This window comes from Malaya genurostris, chromosome 3, assembly GCF_030247185.1.
Source record: "Malaya genurostris strain Urasoe2022 chromosome 3, Malgen_1.1, whole genome shotgun sequence".
NCBI classification, from domain to species: domain Eukaryota; kingdom Metazoa; phylum Arthropoda; class Insecta; order Diptera; family Culicidae; genus Malaya; species Malaya genurostris.
The window spans coordinates 64258794-64286205 of NC_080572.1; the positions used below are offsets into that span (position 1 = coordinate 64258794).

General features: G+C 38.6%; 1 protein-coding gene across 4 annotated transcripts in view; it reads right to left on the minus strand.

Annotated features, from left to right (window-relative positions):
- LOC131439028 (protein enabled) overlaps nt 1-27412 on the minus strand; it is an 89415-nt gene that overhangs the window by 53130 nt on the left and 8873 nt on the right. For all 4 annotated transcript variants that reach the window (XM_058609525.1, XM_058609524.1, XM_058609523.1 and 1 more), the window contains exons 2-3: nt 21470-21791; nt 20956-21299 (exon numbers count right to left, since the gene is read on the minus strand). In XM_058609525.1, coding sequence (XP_058465508.1) covers nt 20956-21299; nt 21470-21791 — 666 coding nt within the window. The remainder of the gene's footprint in view (nt 1-20955; nt 21300-21469; nt 21792-27412) is intronic.

Here is a 27412-nt window from a genome sequence, read left to right on the forward strand (position 1 = left end):
CGATTTTAACAAACTTAAGCTTAAATGAAAGGCACCGGTTCCGGAATTACAGGGTGATGAGTGAAAAACTTCAAATTTGAAAGTTTGCCATAGAAGAAGATGTAAATATGATTTTAAGTCGAACCGATGAGGTGTATGTTGTTCTCTAAAGATTTTTGAGATTCCAAAAAGATTTGCGTTATAAAAACTACATTGGCTACTTATCATTTTTACGTAAATCAAAGCAGATACATGTCTTTAAAAGCATTGTGTGTGTAAATATTTTTAACACTTCGACAAATTTTTCCAAATAAACGTCTATTTTAAAGAATTTTGAAGCTTATGGGGAATGTCTAAAAATTTTTGTGTGGAACATCGAACCACAATCTTTTTTCTATCATTTATCAAGATAATTATTTATTTTTTCATATTTCTAAATCGTTTTTCAAGCATAATTACTTTGAATTAACGGCAATTAGTGGTCTTTTACTTCTAGTTTAATATCAGTTCCAAAAATTTTGAAAAATTGTCCTTCGTCCCTCGATGTTGGAAATAAAAACAGTTACTTGATAGCTCGGCTACTTGACATGAAACCAGTACAAATTGAGTGATGCATTTCTCGTTTTGTGTGCCGTCTACTCGACAACGTGTGTTTACTTAGAAATTATCATCAATTGTAGATTTTACCGCCGGAGAACGTGTACAGATAACAATGGGACTTTTTCTGATGGAACCTATTTCTTCTACAGTTCTTATCGCCTTAGTTACTAGAGAAACGCAAAAAAACAATGGTCAAACCTATTTCATAATAAAACTGTTCAACAACGACAATTGACTTTGGGAAGATTCTGTCTGGTCATTGATTCTGTGCTAAACAACGATATTTGAGCTAGAACGAATATTTTATTGAACAATATATGAAATTGTTGATCCAAAGACAACTTTTTCCCTCACAGTATCAGCTCAAATATTGAGAAAATATCACAAAGGTTTACGGAAGAATAAAAAGTTCGTTTATGTGTTGTGATGATCTATTTTAGCATAATTTAATTTTGAAATTGATTACGAATATTAGAAAATGTATAGTAAAAGTGTAAAAATGCTAGAAATATCATACAGTTATAAATAGTTACTTATTAAGAATCTGAAATTTTTGAACAAAAGTAGCGAGATAAGCTCAATGTGGATATAGGTTTATTATTAAATTATCTATTAGACACGTTCAAAATCCCATTCAGAGCCTGTCTTTTTCATATTACATTGTATGTAATTGAAATAAAAAGGAACTGAATCTCCTTAATATCTTTTATCTTACGCACGTTATTATGCAATTCAGGGTCACAGATGGAATCTTCGTCTTTACTGTTAGGTTGCTGGCGAAGTGAATGCGTTTTTCGAAGCAATGCAATTTCTCTGGAGCACCTTTTCGAGATAGTAGTCGCTGAGAACTAGATTTTAAGAATATGGTGGGTGAGGAAGCAGATCGGAATCCAATTCGTTCAATTTGGACATTATTTTCGTGGACTTGTTGTATGGTGCACTGTTTTGGTGAAAGTAGTTTTTTTCTTCTTCATGTTCCTCGTGACTTTGCGCTCTATTGATACGCTCTATAACTATTGATGGGTTTTCCTCTTTTCTAGACAGTCAACGTAAATTTAAACCTCGAGCATTCCAAAAGACAGACACCATAATTTTTCCGCTAACTACTGTGTTTTCGGATGCTTCTGACCAATTTCCCCTGGCATAACACCACTCAGCTGACAGTCGATTCGGCCTCCGGAGTGAAATGGTGGATCCATGTTTCGTCTACTGTCACATAGTTATGCAAGAGATCTTATTAATTGCGACTGAACAGTGCGGTCATCCATAACGATTTTCATGCTTTGTCTAACGCTCCGTCTGACAGATATTTCTATACATTTGGTCGGGTTTATGAGTCTGGCCAGACCCTTATAAACTTACGTGTATTAGAGTAAATCAGGTTAATTTATATACAAACCAAATATACATTGGGGTAATGAGGGTTAAACGGATTAGTACTGTCATTTCCATTATGTGTACTTGGATCACTGAAGTTTTCTACGTAATATGAATCAATATTGGTAGGACATATTGGATCTGCTTCGGGACTGTAAATCTGAATTCAACATAAATTATATTTGTAGGAATATTGGGTTAAAACGAACACGAAGCATGCGATCATGGAGACTATCTGTAAATTATTTTTTGAGGTTGTATGCGAAACATAGAACTGTTTTGTTTAACCATAATTGGTCCAAACACCGATCAGTAGAACTTTTTTGCTGTAAATTCATGGAAAAAGATGACTGGGGGTACAACAGAATATGCATTTGCGGTCAATCTTATTAAAAACAATCCATTTATCTAACTTATGAACATGGCAGGAATACCTTTCGATTGGTCGAATTAATTTTTTTCAGAGTTTCACAGTTGAGCAATTCCAGGAATGAGTAGACGAAAAAGTGACAAAATCAGGATCGACCTTCTCCGATTTGGATGAAACTTTGCACAAGGCTTCAGTATGGCAAACCATATGTTTTGAACCGATTGAGAGGTCAATCCGAATCACTCCTTTTTTAAAAAGGGCGTATGTATTTTTGCCTTTTTCAAATCGTTGTAACTCGGAAATCGTTCATCGTACAAAAATGGCGCCCAGGAAGAAATTGTAGGGAATCGATTGGGCACTCTAAAACAATATACACTGAAAAAAAAGATTTTGATATTTTTTCTCAATAATCACAAAGTAATCCGAAAAAGTTAAATAAAAAAATAGCATGGTTTTAATTTTTTTGTTTGATAATTTTTATTTTAAAGCTGTTATTAAAACCTACAGATTGATGGCTATCCCATCCGTGCCTTTTGAAAAATGAAGAAGTTACAGCTAAAACAGTCTACGGGTCTCGTTTTAATTCGGAAACCGTTCATCGTACAAAAATGGCCTCCAGGAACAAGTTGTAGGGAATCAATAGGGTACTCTAAAAAATATATGCACTGAAAAAATGCGTACATGAATAATTCTTAATTATATTTAAGGTTCTAAGTTTTTGAAAATTGTATGAGTTCTACGTGCATCGTCATTCGAATACAGTCTTGTGACGATTGTGGTTTCTGAAATCGGAACGAAAGAATGGTATTTCTGTGTGCCTGGAATCATTTTGGTATCCTTATAAACACTACTCCACTCGGTCACACCCCGTTCATATACTTCTTGTGATACGTAACAAAAAGACATGGTCGTGAATGCATCTGGACGTCTCTGCTCTGCCCATTCATATAATTGTTTTGCAGTTGTGATTGGGTGTTCATGTAGTTTAACCAAGCTTTCACGTCGTGCCATTCGCTTTAAATTACCCCCTCACATGGTCCTTTATCATGAGAAGTTACAAAAAAATGTCACTCAGCATCAATCTTATACATTGATTTAAATTTACAGAGACTTGAAATTTTTTTGCGTTTTTATACTGCGAGGCAGCTCCGTCAGACTTAAATTAAACCTTAAATTTAATTAAGAATTATTCATGTACATGTAATAATTGTAGATATAGCAAGCAAATAAACAATTCATGGAAATATAAAAAATGGTGTTATAATTAAACATCCAAGTATCTCAAGAACAGCTACTTTTAGAAGAAAGGATATCATGAACAAATTTACTGCCTTTAACCTGTAGAATGATATTCTACTGTTTAAATGATTATCTTTGAAAGAGAACTGGAAATTTTTAAATTGTTTTAGCTTTTAACTTTGAAATCTGTAAATTGTTTTAGCTGTAACTTCTTCATTTTTCAAAAAACACGGATGAGATAGCCATCAATCGGTGGGTTTTAATAACAGCTTTAAAATAAAAATTATCGAAAAAAAATCGAAACTCTGATTTTTTTTTACTTTAATTTTTTTGGTTCATTTAGAAATTATTGAGAAAAAAAATTTGTTTTTCAGTGTATATATATTTTTAGAGTGCCCTATTGATGTCCTACAACTTGTTCCTGGACGCCATTTTTGTACGATGAACGGTTTCCGAATTACAACGAGACCCGTAGACTGTTTTAGCTGTAACTTCTTCATTTTTCAAAAGGCACGGATAGGATAGCCATCAATCTGTAGGTTTTAATAACAGCTTTAAAATAAAAATTATCAAACAAAAAAATTAAAACCATGCTTTTTTTATTTAACTTTTTCGGATTACTTTGTAATTATTGAGAAAAAAATCAAAACATTTTTTCAGTGTATATTTTTTTTTCAGAGTGCCCAATCGATTCCCTACAACTTCTTCCTGAACGCCATTTTTGTACAATTAACGGTTTCCGAGTTACAACGATTTGAAAAAGGCAACTTTCGTGATATGCAAAAATACATACGCCCTTTTTAAAAATCAGTCGTGAGTCGGATTGACCTCTCCACCGGTTCAAAACTTATGGTTTGCCATACTGAAGCCATGTGCACAGTTTCATCCAAATCGGAGAAGGTCGAGTCTGATGATCTGCTAAGCATTTCTGGAATTGCTCAACTGTCTGATGAATTGCGGAACTTTATTCACTTCTAAGCGTTCAACAATTTTATGTTGTGCTTGGGTTTGAGTCCTTAAATCCAAGCTTACCTAGTAATTACATGTAAAGCAATCGACTCCATAATTTCACTGACATAGCATGCTTACTATAAGCTCTCGCCAATAAGTAACTCTAATCAACATTACTGTTCGTCCTTCGATCGCAATCCCTAGAAAAAACAAACAATCTTTACGATGTGTGAAGTGCGAAATTTGCATTCGTTAAGCTGGTGAAGCGATTAGTAACTACAGCCGGTATAATGTGTACAACCATAAATGACCAAAACAATACAGAAATACAATTACCGCTTCAAACCGTGATCGTCCTTGTGACCAATTTTTGTATTTCATGACACAGACAGTAACGTGTGCGCATATTCGAAAAAGGGCAGGAATCGACGGCACATCCGGATTGCGTACTGAGGTTCAATACATCAAACTACCTTACTCACTGCTCCATCGGGACGACCCCGTCAGTGAACAAAAACAAGATGTAATTTATCAATCAGAAAAAGCGAGCACTCGTGAGCGAATCGAGCGGCCGGTCGACCAAACGAGCTATGTAGCAACAATCGGGAATGTAAGATAAACCACGACCGCCCGATCCAAAACCTGCGGCCTGACCAACCGGGAGCGACGACGACGACGCAGTGGGTTCGTGATGAACAAAAGGCAAAAACATACACGCCTACGCTCGTTGCGTCCAATCTTCCCATTAGATGATGTGGCCTTAAAATGGTCGGTCGGTTCTGGAGCAATGGTGAATCTCGGGTGAGATGCGGCGGTTTGGTGAACCAAAGGGGCTGGACGATAGCTGCTGCTCGTTCGTCTGGTCCCAATCTCCGGTAACAAAACAAACACCATTTAGATTGCGGACTGCGCGATAAGGCGAAAGTAAGAGTTAAGAATATATGAAAATCGGCGGGAGGGTTATTGTATTGCACGTTCTCATCTTCAACCGACGCGGAGATGTTGGTGCGAGGCGAAACCAGGGCGGCGGAATTGAATGCATACTGAATAGCTTGCAGCACGGTTTGTATTTCTTTTTGTTTGCTAACGGATGGATGTATTACATACGGTGGCCAACAAAATGATCACCCAAGTGGAAGCATCGATGGGACCGCAGCGTTAAACTAATTATAGTGTTACTGAGGTATTAGCGTTTGTGTTGTTGTATTTATATTAATAGTGATTTTCCCACACAGTGTCGCTTTAAGGTGTGGAATCTACAAATGCTACAAATTGATCAATCCGAATACGTCAAAACCTGATATCAAAGTAAATAATGAAATTTTAGGTAGAACTAGTTTAGAGTGTACTGTTTACGTGTGCAAAATTTCATCACAATCTATCTAGTGGTTTACGAGATAGCTTTCAAGCAAGAAGAGGTTCTTTAAAAAAATGTGGACACGGTCCTGGAAAGTTCAGACCAGTCCTACTACAGGTGAATCGCGAAACAGTTGGGAATCGACCATTCGATCGGGTCCTGTGTGGTGATATCGTTCAAGAAAACCACCTCGGCGATCTAATAGCGAAGAAATGCAACCTCGTGAACGCAAGGAAGGCGAGGGATTAATTCAAGATCATTTCGAACCCTCCAATTTGGGACGTGGCCAGAAGTTCAATGCTTCCGTCTGGTTCTTCCATGGTCGAACTTCATGTATTCAAGATAAGAAAGTCACCTTACCGAACCGATACACAGAATACAGTAACCAAATCCCACCCAAGGCAGCTCTACCGTGAGTAGCTGGTGTTGTCGAAGCACCAAGCTGATCGCCGACCAGGAATTTTTCGTCGGCAAGTACCGCCTGGTTGCCCACAGAAGTTTCGGAAGAAGAAGAATTAGGGCGACAAAACCAACAGTCCGTGCATAACGACCGACAATATCAGCGGCCAAATATATAAAGAAAAAAGCCTCCAGAAACGCCAGTTGACCTTCCTCAGGTCTCGCGAAGGTGACACTCAGGATCTATTCTGGGAAGATATGGCATCGTGCCATAAGGCGAACTCGTTCCGACCCTGTTCCAAAAGAGACAAATCCGCCAAGCTCGCCGGAATTTCGCCCAATAGAAAAACTCTGGGTTATTACGAAGAGTAAGATCCTGAAAACGACAAGGATTTGAAGTAATGGAGGTCGAAAGTGGAGTAAGATTGATGGGTGTGGGCATTTAGTGTAAGGAGTGTATCGAAAAGTAGTTAGCAACATTGATTATTGAATAAAAAGCGAAAAAAAAACATATTTTGACATCAGTTTTCGATATATTGTCGAAAAATTACATTTTTATGCATTTCACTGATTATATTGAAGAAAATCCTAGTTTCTGTGAAACGCTCGCACTTTGGACTTGACATTCTTCATTAAATTCTGCAGTTACTTTTGTGACTTTCCTGGTGACAGCTGTCCAGTTTTTTTGAACTCCTGCATGTTTTGGGACCCTGTACCTTCCGAAAGTGCCGCTTGACAATTGCCCAATACCTTTCAATTGGCCGAAGATCCGGGCAGTTCGGTGGGTTGATGTCCTTTTCACGAAATGTACATTATTTTTTGACAACCACTGTAGAACGGAGCTGGCGTAGTGGGCTAAAGCCAAATCCGGTCAGAAGAGAGGAGGAGCCTTATGCTTTCTGTACAGTGGCAGCATTCTCTTCTTCAAACATTCTTCCTCGTACACCTTGGCGTTAATTGTGCCCTTCGTGAAGAAAATCGACGACCGCAAACCACAGGTACAAATTGCTTGCCAGACCAACACCTTCTGCCCAAACTTTTCCATCGCCACCGTGGTGTCAGCGTCGACCAGGTCCTGGTACACCGATTTCGTATAATATTGCGGTCCGGGCAGCGCTCGAGAGTCTTCCTTGGCGTAGGTTTCGTCGTTGATCAGGATGCATCCGTCTTTATTCTGTAGAATCCGGTTATACAGTTTTCGCGCTCTTGTTTTGACCTGAACTTGCTGTACCAGGGACTTTTTTGGCACCTTCTGTTTCTTATACGTTTTCAGGGAGTTCCAAACTTTGATCCGTTGAATCATCCCAATGCTGGTGTTGAACTGCTTAGCCAAATCCCGCGTCGACGCCGATGGGTTTTTCCTGATGTACTCAACCACTTTTAAGTCCCGGCCGGGCTGGCTGGGACCTGTTTTCCTACCGGATCGGGGCAAATCCTTCATGGAAAGGGTCTTACCGAACTTCTCGATAATATTTTTGACACTGGTGTGGTGCACTTTCACCCGTTTTGCAATTTCGTTGTACGTGACACCACTTTCTGAGCACCAAGTGTGCAGAATTTTTTTTCGCGTTTTCGGATCAATTCGACTCATCATTGAAACGATAAACCGTACCGAAACCAATCGATTGCGCAGCTGTTATTGACATGTAAACAAACATGTCACCGCAAAACACGCTGGAAAACATTAAGCCATTTCAGAGTAATAACTGTTTGAATGTTGCTAACTACTTATCGATACACTCCTTAGGAGAGGAGGTTTAATAAACCAACTTTGCAAATAAACGAAAAATGTGTTTGTTTATTCTCTGAGAGTTTCGAAGTTATCCGAATTTTTAGTGATATTTTTTGTCTGTTGCATTGGTACCGAGTGCCGCTCTATTGACGATCTATTACCGTCACAATTTACCTCAATTTTTTTTATCAAATTACCGTTACTTTCTACAATGACATGTAAGTTTTCGACGCTACATTTTATCGGAGGTGACTAGGACAATTTCGAAAATATCCCCCATTTGAAATATCATTTTTTTCGGAGATGGCTAAATCGAATTTCCCAAACTCAGATTCAAATGAAAAGTCTTATGATCCCATACAAAACTCATGAATATCATTAGGATCTGACTTCTGGTTCTGGAACTACAGAGTGATTATGCACCAAAAAAGTGAAAATAATGACACTCAGTTTTCTCGAAGACGACTGTACCGATTTAAACAAACTTTCAAATAAAAGGACTTGCGCTCTTATACAAAGTTCTTGAATATCATTTGGATCCGACTTCCGGTTCCGAAATTACTTAACCGATTATTAACATCTTATTCAACTGAGAGGTCATTTGATACTATAACAATATCCTGATTTTTGTTCAGATCCAGCTTCCGATTCTGGTGAAAGAAGAATAGAATACAATAATAAATAAAAATATCAAGATTTTTTTTACAAATTTCTAGATTTTTCTTGAAATGTTTCATTATAACAAATTGTAAAAGAAAAAATATGACTTTTTGAAAATGTTAGACCCTGCGGGATCCCCTGAATAATAAATTGTTTCCATTGATCTTATAGTCAAAAACTACTGAACCAATTTTTTCAAATTTTACACGCACTTTCTACATATAAAAAACCAGACCCCAACGTTTTCGTTTTTTGTTACTTTGTGGAGGTTTTACAGCTTCAAAATTACGGATTTTTCCGTGAAAATCGTAGTTTTCACTTCGAGCAACCACCAAAAATGCACAAAATCAAAAAAAAAAATCAAACAGAAACGTTGGGGTCTCGAAAAACTTCTACTCTGTCTATGCTGCTTTGATTTGTTCACTTCTGATTAGTCTGCGCTGAAATACAGTGGACACCGCAAATCATGATTTCTCATGAGCGTCCTCAAAAATACCTCTTCATCGACTTATTTCTCAATATTTTTTCACGAAAAAATTACAAAATTCTGCCCGAATGATGCATCATGCATTTATCATGCAAAACATTTGAATTTATTTTGTTGAACGATAATTCTGAATAAAAAATCGCAAAAATGATGATTTTTTCTCATCATTCAGACCATCATCATAATAAGATGCTCAGTTCGCTTTTACATCTCATCCAAGTCAGTCGATAAAACAAAACCGCTTACGTTCGGGACAGAAAAAAAACAAGTACACTGAGGTCTTTTTATGCGGTTTTTTACGTGACTTTTTTATGCGAAGTTTCAGAGTTATGCGTTTTTTTATGCGAATTTTCAGAGTTATGCGGTTGCCCTTCTGCGGTCTTTTTTTATGCGAAGTTTCAGAGCTATGCGGTTTTTTATGCGAATTTTCAGAGTTATGCGGTTTTTTTTATGCGGTTTTTTATGCGGTACGTAAATTCGCATAAAAAAATACTTCAGTGTACAGTATTGTGTAGTGAACAATAGAACGACCTCGAAATGAGTGAACCAAACGAACAAAAGCTACCACCGACACGAAAGAATACAATTGTTGTTGACTTCAGGCAGTGCAAAATTCGACCTTCGATACAAGAACTTGAAGGTTTGCTTAAGGAGCAAATGCATCTAGACATTAAACGTGTGCATTTACTTCAATCCAATAAGACAAATAATGTTGTTTACATCCTGTTTTATAAAGAGTTGGATGCAATTCCATTTGCTGAAGACAATAACAATGTGCACTATGTGGAGCACAAGAACATTAAGTACAACATTCCAGTATATTTGAATGATAGTGCTATAGAAGTGCGTGTGCATGATCTTCCCTCAAGCGTCACCGATTCATATATTCGCAAAACTATGTCCCAATACGGAGAGATTCTCTCTATCGAAAAAGAAAAGTGGAAGAACTTTTTCCCCGGTATTCTAAATGGCGTACGTTTGTTACGCATGCACTTGAAGAGGCCTATTCATTCTTATGTGACTTTCGGTCAAGATACAAGAATTCCGTGCAAATCACTTGTTACCTATGACAATCAGATGGCCACATGTCAATATTGCCAAAAAGCTGTTCACTACGGTAAGCCATGTGATAAACTGGACAAGGAGACAACTACACCCAATGATAACGGTGCTTCCTTTACACCAATCCCAAGCAACCTGAGTACACCTGTGACAGCCATCAACAACAATGAAGCATCCCCTTCAACGAATCCATCATTATCCCCTATAGAACGAAGTACACCAGCTGCAGTTAACAACTTACTCTCCAACCAACCTGCAATTGCAACCAAAGTACAACAAGGTGCATCTACAGCAACTAGCAGCGAAAAGAAGACGAAATCAACAATACCATCGATGCGGCAATGGATGATGAGACGAACCACGAGTGCCCCTCAATCCTCGCAGGAGGGAAATAGAAGCTCCTCTCCCCCTAGAAAAAGGGTGACAACGAGATCCAACTCAAAAAAAAAATTATTTAAAAAATCGGCTCAATCGGTCACGTAAAGCTCGTACGCAAATAGGCCTGACTAAAAATATCTTTTAAATAAAAAAATAATAAGATACTGGATAAAAAATTCAGTTTGGACAAAAAATAGTTTTTGTTAGGAAAGCTCCTTTTGCTTAAAAGTGCCCACCTTGAAATGTATGAACGATTGGAAGGGAACATAATCACATATCTTGGGACAAAATATTTAATTTGGTTATCAAAAATGGTTTTATTTTGTAAATCGATTTTCAATACTTAAAGTTAATTTTTTTAAGTGTAGAACTCGCTAAGGATGTTTCCCGCTCTCTATAAAAAGGTAATAGAATTGCTGGAAAAAACCGACTTTCGAACGGAGCCTCGGAGATCCATACTGTTATATACCATTCGATTCAGCTCTACGATATCGGAAAATTTGTGATTTTAATTTTTTTTTCGTGCTCGATTATGTCGAAGATGATTGACACGATTTCAGCAAACCGGAGATATAATGGTATAAGTGACGTATCCGACAAAACACGTTGTTTTTTCACGCTAATTTTTTTGCAAAGATGGTTGAGCCGATATCAACAAATTCAGGTTCGTTTGAAAGCTACTATTAAACCTTTGATCAAGTTCGAAGATCAAATGACTGTCATTTCTGCTTCTTAGATATAACGGTATAAGTAACGTAACCGACAAAACGCGTTGTATTTTCCGTGCCCAATTTTCTCAGAGATGACTGGACCTATTTCAGCAAACTTAGGCTTGTACGAACGTTACTATTGGGTCTTTCATCAAGTTCGATGATCAAATCGTTGTGACTTCTTGTTTCGGAGATATAATGGTATAAGTGACGTAACCAACCAGACGGGTTTTTTTCTTTTAATTTTCTCGTGATTAATAAAACGATTTTAACAAACTTAGGTTTGTTGGTTGTAATTGAAAACTAAAGATTGAGAAAAGGATATTCGCTTGTATTTTTTTAAGCAAAGAAGACAATTTTTATGCGCTCTTTTTTATGAGGTTTTTTTATACGACTTTTTTTATGCGAAGTTTCAGAGTTATGCGGTTTTTTTTATGCGAATTTTCAGAGTTACGCGGTTTTTTGTATGCGAATTTTCTGAGTTATGCGGTTTTTTTTGTGCGAATTTTCAGAGTTATGCTGCTTTTTTTGTGCGAATTTTCAAAGTTATGCGGTTTCTTTTTATGCGGTGCGTAAATTCGCATAAAAAATGACTAGCTAAGGTCGTTTTTTATGCGACTTTTTTCATGCGAAGTTTCAGAGTTATGCGTTTTTTATGCGAATTTTCAGAGTTATGCGGTTTTTTTATGCGTTTTTTTATACGGTACGTGAATTCGCATAAAAAAAGACTTCAGCCATTATACTTTTGGATGGAAACTTATTTCGTAACATCGATACATAAGGAGAATTCGGTTCTCTGCACGTCGAGCGAATCTGTCAATAACTTTATCAATAAAACCGCTGCGACGTTGCAACTGAGACAGCAATTTGTTTTTAACTGCCATAAACATAAGCCACTGAAGTTGTGCACATTAGTTCGCACAGAGCCAAAAGTGACAGAGAACACAACAAATCTTAGAGCTGAGCTGAGTGATTCCTTTTCTTCTGTATAGTAACTTATGTGCAAGGAAAAGACACTACACTGTGACAATAGATACTAATTTTAAGTTGGATGTATATGAAATCTGTGTAAATACACGCCGCTTCGGTGCACAAATCAAAGTACTCGAATTCAGAAAGAATGTGTGCATATTGTGCTGTTGATAAAAATCGAAACTTGACCTCGAATAAATAGAGAATCTAAAACATAATTGAATACGGATATGAATGCAGTTAATTCCTTCAATTTGACCGGTTGTGCAGTGCACGAGGTGCACATGAGGACGAGACGCCACTGATTGGTTCATAAAACAGGTTTGAAGTTGAAATGGCTGGCATAAGTGATGTAAACGTCAAAACTCAACCGACAATAATAAATAAAATTGGGTTGTGGGTCAATTTCGAAGATCATATGGCTAACATTTAAAGTTTCGAAGATATAATGACGTGACGCAATCGACAAAATATTTTTTTCTATCTGTACAACACCTTTTTGTATGATTTGTCGTTTTTCCACTAAAACTATTTGAAAAAAATAGGTTAAAAAACTAAGTCGGCAAAGTGGCTTTTTGTGACATAGCATGTCCAGAAAGTTTCATTCAAGTCTGGGAGGGTGCTGCCTTGTTCGAGTTGTCGCGAAATTCGTCTATTGTTGCTGCACGTAGCAACAAGACTACAAATGCAAAGCGAAGAGTTTAATTGAGCTACACAAACATTCATCAACATTCCATTACCATTCAGGATAGAATTTTATCAATCACAGTCAAAATAAGCATAAGGTTAGAGATTTTATCATTTTTATCTGGTTATTTTGATAACATTTCTAAGTTTAATCACTCGTTTTATTAAAGTCTAGATACTGAAAAAAAAACTCGGAATTAAGGTAATCTGCAAAGATAAAGATGATATCGGAATACGTGAATGAATCATAGTTAAATTTTTCGACCCGATTATGCCTATTCTATAGAAGTGATGAGTAGAGCTTAATCACCAAAATGCTATGATATGATTTTATTGGAAGATTTTTTCTAGTGTCTTGAAGCTAGTGTCCATTTCACGAAACTAAGTCAAACCAGGAACAAACCCGTCTCTCAGTATCATACCACCATACGATTGATGAGATTCATTGGAAACAACTTGGAAGTGGTGAATTGCTACAATCTTCATCACCCAACAAAATGCATGATTAGGTACCGGTCGCCTCACGCTATTGCCAGATTGCAAAATCACTCCGGCTTCGGTCTAACCAACCAACCAAACACGTAGGTAGTAGTCATTACATTAGCGGCCGCGGAAAAATAAACCAGAAGCACCCAGCAACGATGTGATCTACTTGTTACACGCCTCGCCGCGATGATGCTTTGCGAAAATTGACTAGCAATACTTTCTGAAAGCAGCCAACTTTCCCGCTATCATTATCGTCGTTGCATCGTTGTAAATTATGACGGTGATGATACGCTCAGTCGCTTCTCGTCGCTCGTCTCTAAATCCGACTGAAATGAATCTAAGCGACGACCTTCCGGGCTCACGATATGGTGATAGTGCCCCTTAAAGGATGCAGTTTGCTAACCACAATTCAAAAAGTCTCTTTAGCTGCTCTCAATCTCCTGCTTGCGAACATCAAATCATTGTCCCAGTTGATTAGCATTCCAACTGCAACCGTTGCGTTCCATCGTTTTGCATCGTCAGCCACTTGCAACAAGGAAATGTCCTTGAGAGGGAACGTTTCTGGGCTGCTGAATTGCCAAGACTCGTGAATGTAAATCAATGATTCGCATCATTCAAGCGGTCGTGTGGTTTCTGCTCCCATGAGATTCACATTCGAATGCTCAGCAGGTAGGGGTAAGGCAGGGATAAGGCCGGCGAGGAATGCCTCAAGGAACGGTCAACGAAATGAGTGTGTTTGTTGGTAGCAATTCCATTCGCCTCTCGCTCAGCATTTTCATTCAATAGAACGAAGATTGACGAGATTGAAGCGGGTGCGACTGAAACCAGCCAAGGGACTCGGTTGCACTACCTCGATTCGCGCGAGTCAGATGTCACGGTGCATGTGTGAAGGAGACGAAGAAAAGCCGGGCTGGCTGCTTTCTTTCATTATATTTTTTTTATCAAATTACACTGCCTCAAGTGAAACTATTCCATAATTGAGTCGTTCCGAGGAATGATATTGTCTGGAGTAGAATTGCAAGTCACTCAAGTTGGTTGTTGTTTTTTCATGGGAGTTTGACTTACTACCGTAGCACTAACCATGAAATTGTTCTGCTCAGTAAGAATCGGTTGTGAAGTCTGTTGAAACAGAAATATGAATTTCCAGAAAAAATCGTTAATCCAAGTCTAATTTACGTTTTAGGTAATTTAGTGTGAGGTGTCGTTTCAAAATTCGTTCCGCGGAAGAGGCGGGGTACAATCTAAAGGTAGTTAACTTGACGCAATTTAGCATAAATCGTCTATTGCAACACACCTCTTATTTATAAAATGTGCCGAGATGACTGTGACATTTGCTGGAGCAACGATTGCTCGTGACGGTGAAACCGTCGCACGGAACCACCTGCGATCCCATTTCAACCAGAATATTAGTTGATTTTCTGAATTCGATTGATTAAAATTTGGTAAGGAGTGTATCGAAAATAAGCTATCCACAAACATTTGTGTTGTACGCATGTATTTGTGATGGTTTTTTATGCTCAGATCACAGCGTGCTATGCGTTTGGCTGTCAGCTTTCGTTTGTTTACTTGTTTGTGCGGTTGAAATTCTGCGTTTTCAAAATGTTGCGTATTGAAAAGAAAGTGAAAATTAAGGTTCTGGACACATGGCTAAGTGAGAAGGATGTTACTATGCGAAAATTGGCGAAGCGGTTTGGAATTCATCATGCCAATGTTAAAACCATCATTAATATATTTGGGGAACACTATTCTTTGGATGAGTTTCCAGGAGAAGGCAGAAAACCCGGTTCTTCCAACCCGAAACTAGACCAGAAAGTGGTATCTCTAATCATGAAGAAAAAATCAATGTCAATACGTGGTTTGGCAAAAAAAGCAGGAACGAGTGTCGGAGTGACAAGCGTTTCAAGAGGCGAAATCACCTGAAGACCTACAAGAAGCAGAAAATCTCGAAACAAAGTGTAGAACAGAAGAAGCGAGCAGCAACAAGGGCCCGGAAATTGTATTCGCGTCTTTTGCAGTGTCCAGATGCATCTGTTTTGATAGACGATGAGACTTATGTAAAGGAGGATTCAAAAACCCTTCCAGATCCACAATACTTTACTGTCGTTGTTGGGGAGGATGTGAGCGATGCGGACAGGCCGATTCAAGTGGAGAAATTCGGTCGAAAGGTACTGGTATGGCAAGCAATATGTTCCTGTGGTTTGAAGTCAACCATTTGTTACACTACCGAAACTATAAATGCAGAAATCTATCGATCTTAGTGACTCCAGAAGAGATTGCTTCCTTTATATAGGAAGCATAGTACACCTCCACTGTTTTGGCCGGATTTAGCGTCGGCTCACTAAGCCAAACCCACTGTCAATTGGCTTGCGGAAAAAGGTATAAATTTCGCTGAGAAAAATATCAATCCACCAAATTGCCCTCAGCTTCGACCCATCGAACGTTACTGAGTAATCGTGAAGAGGGTCTTCAAGAAGACTGGCAAGGCAGCTGGGAACATGCAGGAGTTCAAAAAAATTTGGGCTCAATCGTCCAAAAAATGCGATGCAACACTTGTCCGGAACTTGATGAAGAGCGTTCGATCAAAAGTTCGAAAATTCGTGAAGAAATAACTTAAATTTAATCAGGTTTTCATTATGCTCAAGTTTAACCTCGTACAAAAAAGGATCAATTTTTAGTTTGAATAAAATATCGTTTTTTATCAAAATTTGAATGAAAAATTTGTGGATAGTTTATTTTTGATGCACAAAACCTTACAACTAATCAATTGTTGTTTTAACTTAACTGTCATTTTTGTTTTTCGATAAGCAGAAACGATGGTTGAAACAACTAATTTAACTTTTTGAAGAAAAAATGCTGTCAATTAGTGAGGACACATACCTTTCAATTTCAACAAATATTTTAGTTGAAATAACTGGTGTTATTGAAAATCTGTTAGTTGAAAAATAAATCGGTTTAATTTGTTTTAGACATTGCAAATAGTTGAATCAACTCGAACAATGTTATTGATTTGCGAAAATAATCAAAATATACCTACTGATACACGTCATGATCTATTTGAAATAAGTTCGGTATGTTGAGATTCATGAAACAAATATCGTTGTAAAAATATAAACAGTATTTTATATTGACATGTAATATCATTAGAGCTGGGAAAACCACCGATCACTGCTGATTTCAAGTGATCTTAACCAAGGAATAAATTATCATTACGAAATCAGAACTGATCTGATCTCTAAATGATTTTGATTTGTGTATGATCATGATCATGTCAAGTCGAGATCAGTAAAGATCTAAGTTCTAAAAAAATACTTCTGATTCGATCGGAAATGATTGATGTAGAAAAACGTTTTTAATCAGCAAAAGTGCCCGGAGGGGCGAGTAAATTAGCGAAATTATTAAACTTATCTAAAATGAGTATTGAAAGATGATACCTTCGAACGGTTGAACTAAAGTTATGCACTGATAATTTAAGTCAATTTATATGAGCTTGGGTGCATCAACCGCTGGGAATTGGAATTTTGCGATGGCAATTCAAACGTGCTATTCAATCGCAGCGCGTTCTGTGTGTTTGAAACCCTTCGCTCCTGTTACTTTTATAAATTAAATTCATGTCAAAAAGCGTTATTGCTAATGCATGAATGAACATCATCATCGGTATCAAACAGCTGGAAGTAAAATAGTCTGCTGGAAGTGAATCAATGATCGAATTTGAAGCATAAAATTTTTGCGCATACCTGAAAGATTACGAGATGATCATTCATTAACATTTTCTAATTTGTCACCAAATCTTTTTCATCTTAAACAAGGTTAACTTTATCACAACACCGCTGTTAGATAAACACTTGTTATCATAAATTTCTCAAATCGAATGAACACAATTTCACCAAACGCTTTAACCATCGATGTTGTTTTCATTGACATTTTTAAGCGACGCGAACAGATCTCAACTAAAAAAGTTGTTGATTTTGCATTGCGATTATTGTTTTGCTTTCAACTGTCTCCTGCATTTGACAGCATTCAAAACAACATATTTTTCAACTATTTGAATATATGCAAATCAAAAACCATATTGGTTGAATCAAAAATATCAAAATAATCGCATTTTTATGGTCAAAGGGTTCTCCGTGCGATTGCTGCCAAAGTAACTTACACCAACGCAATAAAAGTGCACGAATAATGTTTGTCGAAAGCCAAAGGTCGAAAAAAAGTTGAAATCATTGCCCAGCTTTTTCTGTGCGATATTCAAACCTCTCCTCTCCGAGTTGTCACAAAACAAGCTAAAAGTATCGCGCCTACCATCGTTTATCGAACAGAAATACGAGCTGAACTGCCGGCTTACACGTAAGTGCAGACTCTAAATCATAACGATAAGAAAAACGAGGCGCCTAGAGTGCGATCGAGGCAACTGTACACGAAGAAATATCTAATGTGGCAAGCCATTTGTTCATGTAACATGAAGACTGACATTTACATCGCTGCCGGTCCTGTAACAACTACAAAAACCTGTTTTAATCCACCTAGTGGTGTAATGTTGCCTTTCTCATATTACTCATTACATCATAAATATTACCGTGAAATTCGCAAAAACAACTGTTCATTGAATAGAAATAGAAAAATTTGTTCGAACCTAATCTCACAAACTCTGCAAATCCTGTTTAACCTGTTGTTCCGGAAATAGTATCTACAACAAACTTAGAAATTCCGTATGAAACTGTAAGATTTTTCCTTTGAACATAGAGGTTTGAGAAAATCGATTTGGCCATCTTGAAGAAAGTTTGGTAATTTGCAGTTTTCAATCACCATTTCAAATTCTTTCAAAACCGGATTCAGATGACCGGAATAGCCGAAATTGATTCGTTTGCCAGCAACCAATATGACCTGCAAATTGGAACAGTTTTGAACGTAGTTAAACCTAGACTTACTATCTCATGTTCTATTTTGATTAAACCAATTAACAATTTATTTTAAATTTAACAAACGAAACGAACCTGCGTTTTTGTTACTTCTGCATATGTAAGTCAAGCTAAACAGCATGAATCAGAAGCATGAAACATGTAGTAAGATTATTATTATTAATATTATTATTATCATTATTATCATCATCAGTATTATTATCAGTATAATAATAATAATAACAATAATAGTAATAATAATAATAATAATAATAATAATAATAATAATAATAATAATAATAATACAGTAATAGTAATAATACTATTATTATCATTATTATTATTATAATTATAATTATTATTATTATTATTATTATTATTGACATCAGTACACCACCGGCACGGTATTACTGCTCAACCGGCTGTGAAAATTTCATTTTTTTTTCAATCAAACTTCAATTCATAGACATTCTTTTTTTATATCATTTATTTTACCCTGGCTTCACATTCTTTTATTCTTTCGGTCGCACTTATTTATTTTTATCAACCGCAGCACCGTCTTTCACCTTTATCACACACTAGTAGCAGACATCCGTAACCGTTTCATTTCCTTTATAGCGTGTATGAAATAGTGTGTTCTCTTCTTCCACGTTACACTGTATTATATTGTCATTCTATATGTCAATTTGAAGGCTTCGACACTCATCGACCTGTAACTGCGGAACTGGAAGTTGGATACGGATGAAAATTCACAGTACCTTCAAAGATAATATGAGCTTTAATTCAAATCAAGATTTGTGAAAATAGGCTCAAGCATCGCAGAGAAATCGAAGTGAATTCTATGTTTAATGTATTTTATCACCATTTTTCAATGGGTGTTGTGGAGTTTTTCACCACCATTTTTCATTCGATGCTTCCGGAACTGGAGAAGGAGGAACCAGTAGTGCCGAATTAAGTTTTTTTGCCCACAAACTAGCAAGCTCTGCAAACTAGAAAAATTCATTAGACAGTTTTATGGGATTTATACCTGTTTTTGACCATCGTTTGTGGAAAGCTACTAATGAAATTGGCAATTTTCCACTTATCACGCTTTAGTTCCGGAACAGGAAGTTTGATTCATTTGAATCTTAGTTTGCAGAAATGTTTCAGAGATAACATATTACCATATAACTCCGGTGTCTTCTGCAAAGTTGTAGGGGTTATTGACGCGGTGTTATGTGAATGAACGACCGTGTTCCAGCACACGTGTGAAGCCGAATAGAAAAATTAACTTTTTACTGGAGGCAGATAGAGAGTTTTCGCCTTCGACAATATTGTATCCATTGCAATTTCTGGTAACTTCGCTGAAGACATCATTTCGCTAACTATAACCGTTAACGCATTATTCGGTAATATTATTGAAAGGTTTAAAAATTTATTTATGTCTTCAGCGAAGTTACAAGAAATTACAATGGATACAATATTGTCGATGATGAAAACTCTCTATTTGACTCCAGTAAACAGTTAATTTTTCTATTTGTCTTTACACGCGTGCTAGAACACGGTCGTTCATTCACATAACACCGCGTCAATAACCCCTACAACTTTGCAGAAGACACCAACAAGGAAAAGTTTATGGTAAGACCGTCAAATAATTAAAAGCATGAAATTGCAGTTTTGGCCCACTGTGGTTTGGTGTGGTATTCATGCGGATATGGTGATTGGTTCTTATTTTTTTCAAGACAATGATGAAGCAACGAAAACTGTTAATGGCGATCGTTATCGAGCCATGATAAATGATTTTGTGATGCCCATTCTTCGTGAAAATGGTTTGATTGGCTACTGGTTTCAACAGGACGGTGCAACATGCCATACAGCTGGACTAACAATCGATTTGTTACGACCATTGTTCCCCGGACGATATATCGAAAAACGGTGATTTTCGAAGTCTCCCGATTTGACGCTACCAGAAATTTTTTTGTGGGGTATTTGCAATCCAAGGTAACGCCGAAAAAAGGGTACATTTTTTACTCAAGGCCAAAGGTGGCCATTTACGCGATATCATTTTCAAAAAATAGCTGTAACATATCTCCTTGAACCAAAATAAATTATAATCAAACTGAATATTCCGCGAGAGTTCAGTTTGAATACATTAGCACGGTTGAATTCAGTTTGAATACATAAGCACATTAAGCCCGTGACATGCTAAGTTGTGCACAAATACTACCCTCACTGAGCTTCATACTAACAAATATTCTCATTCCGTGACACTTGTGGAGTGCGCAATAGTATATTCAGCCTCTATTAATAACAGGTGTTGGACTAACAATCCTTTCTATTTCTAAGCCGTTCTACCTTCGGACCTGACCGGCTCCGGTACTGATTCAATTCTGAAATCACCAGAAGATGTACATAGAATCACGATTTGCCATTTGCAGGACTGATTATCTAGAAATTCTCTGAACGATTTCAACTGATCCCGATCAGTAACGGAGTTGCAACCAATGGTTGGTTTATCAAGTAACTTGATTTAAGTTCCAGGTCAAACAAATTCTCTTAAATACCCAAATTTTCCTGGCTTTAAATCTTTAGTTTCATTGTTTCGTCGTACAGAGCAAACGCAAATCGCTTCACTCACCTGCTAGTGCGATGATGAGTTTGTTGCTGCTGTTGCTGTTGTTGCTGCTGCTGATTGATTCCAGCACTAGGCATACCGATGATTCCACCACCACTTCCACCGACGCCCTGTCCACCGGGAGTGATACCCTGAGAAGTTGGTGTTTGAGGCGAAAGTATTCCAGGTGCTCCGGGCATTCCAGGAGGTTGCGGGGGTGCTTGTTGGCCCGTGAGCTGTTGCTGTTGTTGCATTATGGCCGCATCTTCCCGGGTCATTGTGCGATATCCCATATCTTCGTCATAGGCCATTTGGTTCTGATTCGGATTCGTCTGTAATGACGGCGGAGGAACACGACCGCTCAGCACCTGCAGTCGAACGCCAGAGGAAAAAAAAGAAAAGAGAGGGGAACGAACGTGAACATGATTGTTAGTAATTCGCTTCCCGTAGCGTCGTAACGTCCCGAGAGTAGGGTGCGAAAAAAAAATCGATAGCACTGTTGGCGAGGGACGAACGAATTTTCCTATGACTCACTCACCTCCAGCGCGTGCATCATGGCTCGGGCGAACGCTTCTGCATCCTGCTGGCTGGAAAAATTCAACCCGTACACAAACTTTGAATCTCGCCACTGGTGAAACGTCGCCGTAGCCTGATTATACTTGAGACCCTTGATGATCGAGCAGTTGATGACGACCTCGTGGTCCTGCAGTTTACGGCCGACCACTCGGAATGTGTTGTTCTGCTGGTGGTGGAAGATCTGCACCTTGCTTAGGCCGGACGAGCTGCCCGACGGGATCCACTTCTTCTGGCCGTCGTCATACACCATCACCGAGGCACGGGCGCCGATTATGCTTTGCTCGCTGAAAGGAGGAAAAGTAAACAATGAAAATCCATTAAATAGGTCAGATGAATCGCAGAAAGTACATCATTTCAACCACCGGCAAATGGTGGATGATGCCATTGAATGGAATGAAAAATACTTTAACTTTAACGAGTTGTGTAATCTAGCATTGAACTGAAAATGAATTTCGAGCCAAAATACGGCAAAAGAGTTACCTGAATGTGTATCTTCCATTCCAAACGAGGCTCATTTCGAAAGGCGTAGGTAATTCGCAACCACCCTCGCTGAAAACGAAACCACCATCGCCGGTGTGCGGTGTGACACAACAAAAAAGTAGAAACGTATCCCTAATTAGCTAGCTTTTAGTCCCCACGTCAATTCATATCCGATTCATTTGGATGGCTTTTGGCGGCTGTTTACGTTCAGTAGCGATACAGCAAAAGCCTTCTCGGCAGTCTTCTCCATACCCTTTTTTCACACTCGACTGAACCCCCGAGACCGTAGTGAAATCGCTATTTTTGGTATTTCACGTAGCCCCAGCAATATCAGCAAATGCCCATGTTTCTCGTTCATGTCTGCTGACCGGCGGCTATCGATCACGTTGATTTTTTTTTGTATGATTTTGAACTTGTTTATACTTTTTTGTGCACGATCAATTTACTTCGTTTTTCTTTCGTGCGTTTTTCGTTGTCTAACGTATTGAAATTTTTGTTTGTTACCATGTGAAAAACAGATCAATGTGTATCATAGGAAGGATGAAAGACAATAGACAAACGATTCTCGCTGGGAGCAGGTCATTTCGCCGAAAGCCATTTCGCCGAATACCATTTCGCCGAATGCCATTTCGCCGAAAGTCGTTTCGCCGAATAGGTCATTTCGTTCAAAGGGTCGTTTCGCCGAAAGGGTCATTTCGCCGAAAGGGTAATTTCGCCGAAAGAGTCATTTCGCCTAAAGAGTCATTTTGCCGAAAGGGTAATGTCTCCTGTGTAACTGATGTGGCGCAGCCACATAACCAAAGCCAAGAGTCCGTCGGAAGTGGCGGTCTCTTGCATACAAACCTGTAATTGCTTCATTTGCCCGGTCTACTCAGAGCTAGGTTTCTTTGCTTTAGCGAGATCGGACAGCACATAAACCAAAACGATGTGGCGTAGCCGCATTAGATATTTTTTCATTTTCACTTAATAAACGGAAAATACCACATACATTTGCCTGGTACACCTATGCAATTGCTTTAATGCTTAGTAGCTAATAGTCAACAAGTTTTCTGGGGAACTCCATTCTGAGGTTCATGAATCAATTTTTATTCAAGAGTACAAGAATCAATCTTTATTCAAGAAGTACAATTATAGGTCAACAACACGGGCGGTAACGCTATCATCTTTCATTTGTCTTTATTTTAAATCAATTCTAATTACGATTTTAAGACGATTTCAGTATTCGGCGAAATGACTTTCGGCGAAATGGCTTTCGGCGAAACGGCTTTCGGCGAAATGACCCTGATCCATTCTCACTAAACATAGTTTGATTTTACTTTTCGATGAAACCCATCAGGTGTTGGAGTTAATTCTTTTTTGTGAAGTTTCGTGATTTATTATGATGGTATTTTATATCATTTATTTAATTTCTTATTTATTAGCCTCGATGCATTGGATGTCAAAATGATAATTGGGATCCCAGATTGCTGCAGCATATTCGAGAATAGAGCGTTCCAGTGCACAATACAGTGCTTTTAGACAATATATCAGGTGTACAATTTTGCTTCCGCCGTTTTTTTTTCCAAAATTAAAAGTTTTATTGCGAAAAAGTGCTTACAGATGTATTATTCAAAGTATTGTCCGTCACTAGCGACAACTTTCTCAAATCTTTCCGACAATTTTCGGATCCCGGCTCGAAAAAAGGAGTCCTCTTTTTATGCTATGCATTAAGCAATCCATTTTTTCAACTCTTCGAAGGATTGAAAATGTTGATCTGCCAGGCCGTGTGCCATCGAACGGCATAGGTGGAAGTCAGAAGGGGCTACATCTAGGAAATACGGCGGGTGGGGCAAGACTTCTCATCAGTGATGGCCCAGCACACGAGCCAGCTCTCATACAGTCCGTGTGCTGTACCTTTTCAAAAACACGCACACGAAGTGTGAAGCACACGCTCGTGTGCCGTGTTGCGAGAGTCGTATGCTTCAAAGAACCAGCTCACGATGCTTGCTCATCTGCTGGCTCATGAGCAGGAATAGGGAGCTAATTCGTGAGCTGACTCATGTGCTAGCTCACGTGCTGAGTTGAGTGTCCGTTTTTTTTAAAATTTAATAATATAATATAATTTTTAAGCACACAGTGTCCGCTCTTGTATTGTCTCTTGTCAGTAGGTGGACTACACAAATAGCACACGCTCATGAGTCTGGTTTGAAAAGCACAGCACACGAGTTCAATAGGCACACACTGCAGGTATAGAGCAGCTCGTGTGCTGATCTCGGACATCACTGCTTCTTATTTCAGCGTTTCCAGGTACTTTTTGACCACTTTTGCGACGTGAGGCCGAGGATTGTCGTGTTGGAGGATGACTGTCATGTCGCTCTTGATATTGTGGCCGCTTTTCTTTTAGTGCGTGACTAAGGCGCATCAGTTGCGTTCGGTAGCGATCTCCTGTGATGGTTTCACCCGGTTTTAAGAGCTCGAAGTAAAACACACTGAGCTGATCCCACCAAATACAAATCATAACCTTGGCGCCGTGAATATTCGGTTTTGCTTTCGACGAAGTAGCATGCCCGGGCTTTCCCCATGATTTTCTGCGTTTAGGATTATCGTATCGAACCCACTTTTCATCACCGGTTACGATTCGATGTAAAAACCACTTACGATTTTGTCTTTGAAGCAGTTGCTCACATACACATAGACGGCGCTCGATGTCCCTCGGTTTCAACTCGTACGGCACCCAGTTTCCTTTTTTCTGAATCATGCCTAGGGCCTTGAGACGTTTTGAAATGGCTTGCTGACTCACTTCCAACGATTCGGCAAGCTCTTCTTGGGTTTGGCGCGAATCTTCATCAAGCAATGCTTCTAGTTGTTCATCTTTGAGGATTTTTTCTCTTCCACCACCATGTTTGTCTTCGACATCGAAATGACCATTTTAAAAACGTTGAAACCACTCCCGACACGCTCTTTTACTCAGAGCAGCAACACCGTAAGTTTCTGAGAGCATTCGATGCGCTTCAGCTGCATTTTTTTCGAATTGTAACAGAAAAGTAAAACTTCCCGCAAATGGCAAGAATTGGGCACAAAAACAGACATTTTCGAGCGTGAATAATACGAAAACAAAAACAACTGTCACTGAAACGGCGATGGTAATTCGTTAGGCACGGTACACACTCACTTTAAAGGCATTATCATCTGTATGTATCTTGACCAGCCTCAGCCGGTACAGCCACCTATCGGAAAACGGCGAAAGCAAAGTTGTACACCTGATATGTTATTAAAATTCTTTGTAATGCGAAACATAAATCCTAGTATCTTGGAAGCGTTAGAGATTGTATATACTACGTGATCCTTTAAATTAAGTTTTGAATCCAACAGGACTCGTAAGTTCTTGACAGTCGATTCTCGTTTGAGAATAGTTGAAAACAACTACTGGGCGTTTATGGGAAATTACGGAACATTTTGAAGCGTTCAACACCATTCTATTGGGGTCGCACCAACTGGAGAAGATATCCATCTGTTTATGCAGGAATCTGATATCTTCCATGACTTTGATAAGATTGTACAATTTAAAATCGTCGGCGACTGATAGTTTTTGATATTGCAGCGCAAGGCACAAATCATTCAGATACAGCAAAAATAAATAGGGTCCGAGATGACTACCTTGAGGTACCACTGTTTTAGTTATAAAAAGTGCGGCTGTGCAGTCATCGATTTTAACTGTCATAGTACGGCCTATCAAATAAGACTGCGGCGCAAGATAGACCCCATTGTGGTCCACTAGCCTCCAGTTTGGTAGCTCCTATCCCTACCTCCACGTGATATTGGCTGGGATTAGAGCAAACCTTGCGGAGATGGGGTAACCAACCCCGTCGAAAGCTTTGGTCCAGTACCCAGGCAGTCTGTACTCCATGTTAGGAGCGGCTTCAAACAGCGTCTGTTCTGGTATCCAGCGGCTGAATAAGAAATACTGTATCTCGTTCAGCTAAAAAAAGAGAAAACGACCCGTAACAATCGGCATAGACCTACGCGACGAAATAAGGACTACGATTGGAAACTTGGAACATGGTCGTCAAAAGGTGAGATAACTTGTGAGGACTTACACAAGTTCCTAGCTCATGCCTACCCGTGTGTCTATGATTACATTCGGTCAATGAAACGACGTCGACTGGGTGCTATCGCCTTCTGCGTTAGTAGCAGAATGAGAGGATGCTAATTGATTCGTATGTAATAACTTCTTAGAAACGAGAAAATTATTACAAACCATTCAAATAGATGAGAGTATGAGTATAAATAATATTTCTATTTTTACTATTCGTGTTTTAAAATATTCAGATGTGTGTAATATGTATTTGCCCTAAGGATGTAATTGACTGGTTCCGAAGACTAAAGGCTTGGGTACAACAGGTAAGTAACATGCATTGCTTGTCTTTGTGTAAAGAATCGAAAATCTTACTAATGTTTGAATCCAATTGATCCTAACATTACATTGAGGCGGGACTGCTCGATGGCACAATGAACGAGTTGGGAACTGGTTTCGTAGTGCTGGGCAAGACACGTCAGCAAGGGATTAAGTGGCAACCGATTAGCGCAAAAACGTGTAAGTTGAGAATTAAAGGCCAGTTTTTAAACTACAGCATCATTAACGTGCACTGCTTGTACGAAGGGAGACCTGACGACGAGGAAGAAGCGCTCTTCGTGCAACGTGAACAAGCTTATGACGGCTGCCCACGTCGAGACGTAAACATTGTCATCGGCGAAATGAATGCCCAGGTTGGAATGGAGGCAATGTACCGACCGGTAACCGGGCCGGACAACCTGCATACCGCATCGAACAACAACATGAACATGAACTTAACGAAGCACGGCGATAGGTGCTTCGCTAAGTTCATGTTTATCAATTTGTCGACAAATTCAACTTACTTTATCATGGGGTGCCTTTTCAAAATTTACCCTCTGAGAGAGTGATAAGTTTTTGATCATGAATATCTCTTGTTGTATCTAGCATATCAACATAATTTTTGCTCTATGTCAACAGAAATATGATCAGCATATTGAATATATACTTTTGATAAAATTTTTGAATGTGTGACATAACCACAAAAAAATCGTAATTAAATTTCTTTAAATTTGATGAAAACTTATGGCGCCAGTTTAACTTTCTCGTACCCGCGACAACGGTTTTGATGTAGTAAGCGACCTTAGACCATCTAATTTCGGTTAGCTCAGGTCCAGAGCATTCAAATTCAGATTTCAGTTTCAAGTGGAGAAGGAATATTCTACTATTGCCGCGTTGTACATTTGAAGGGAATGACATCAATATTGTGGAACACCGAATTGACTGAACTAATCAGTTCTTTTCAGAGCTTCCACAATTTTCCCTCATGAATTCCTACGATATTTTCTTCCTTTGGTATTGCAAACAGGCATTTTGCAAATTGGCTTTGTACGG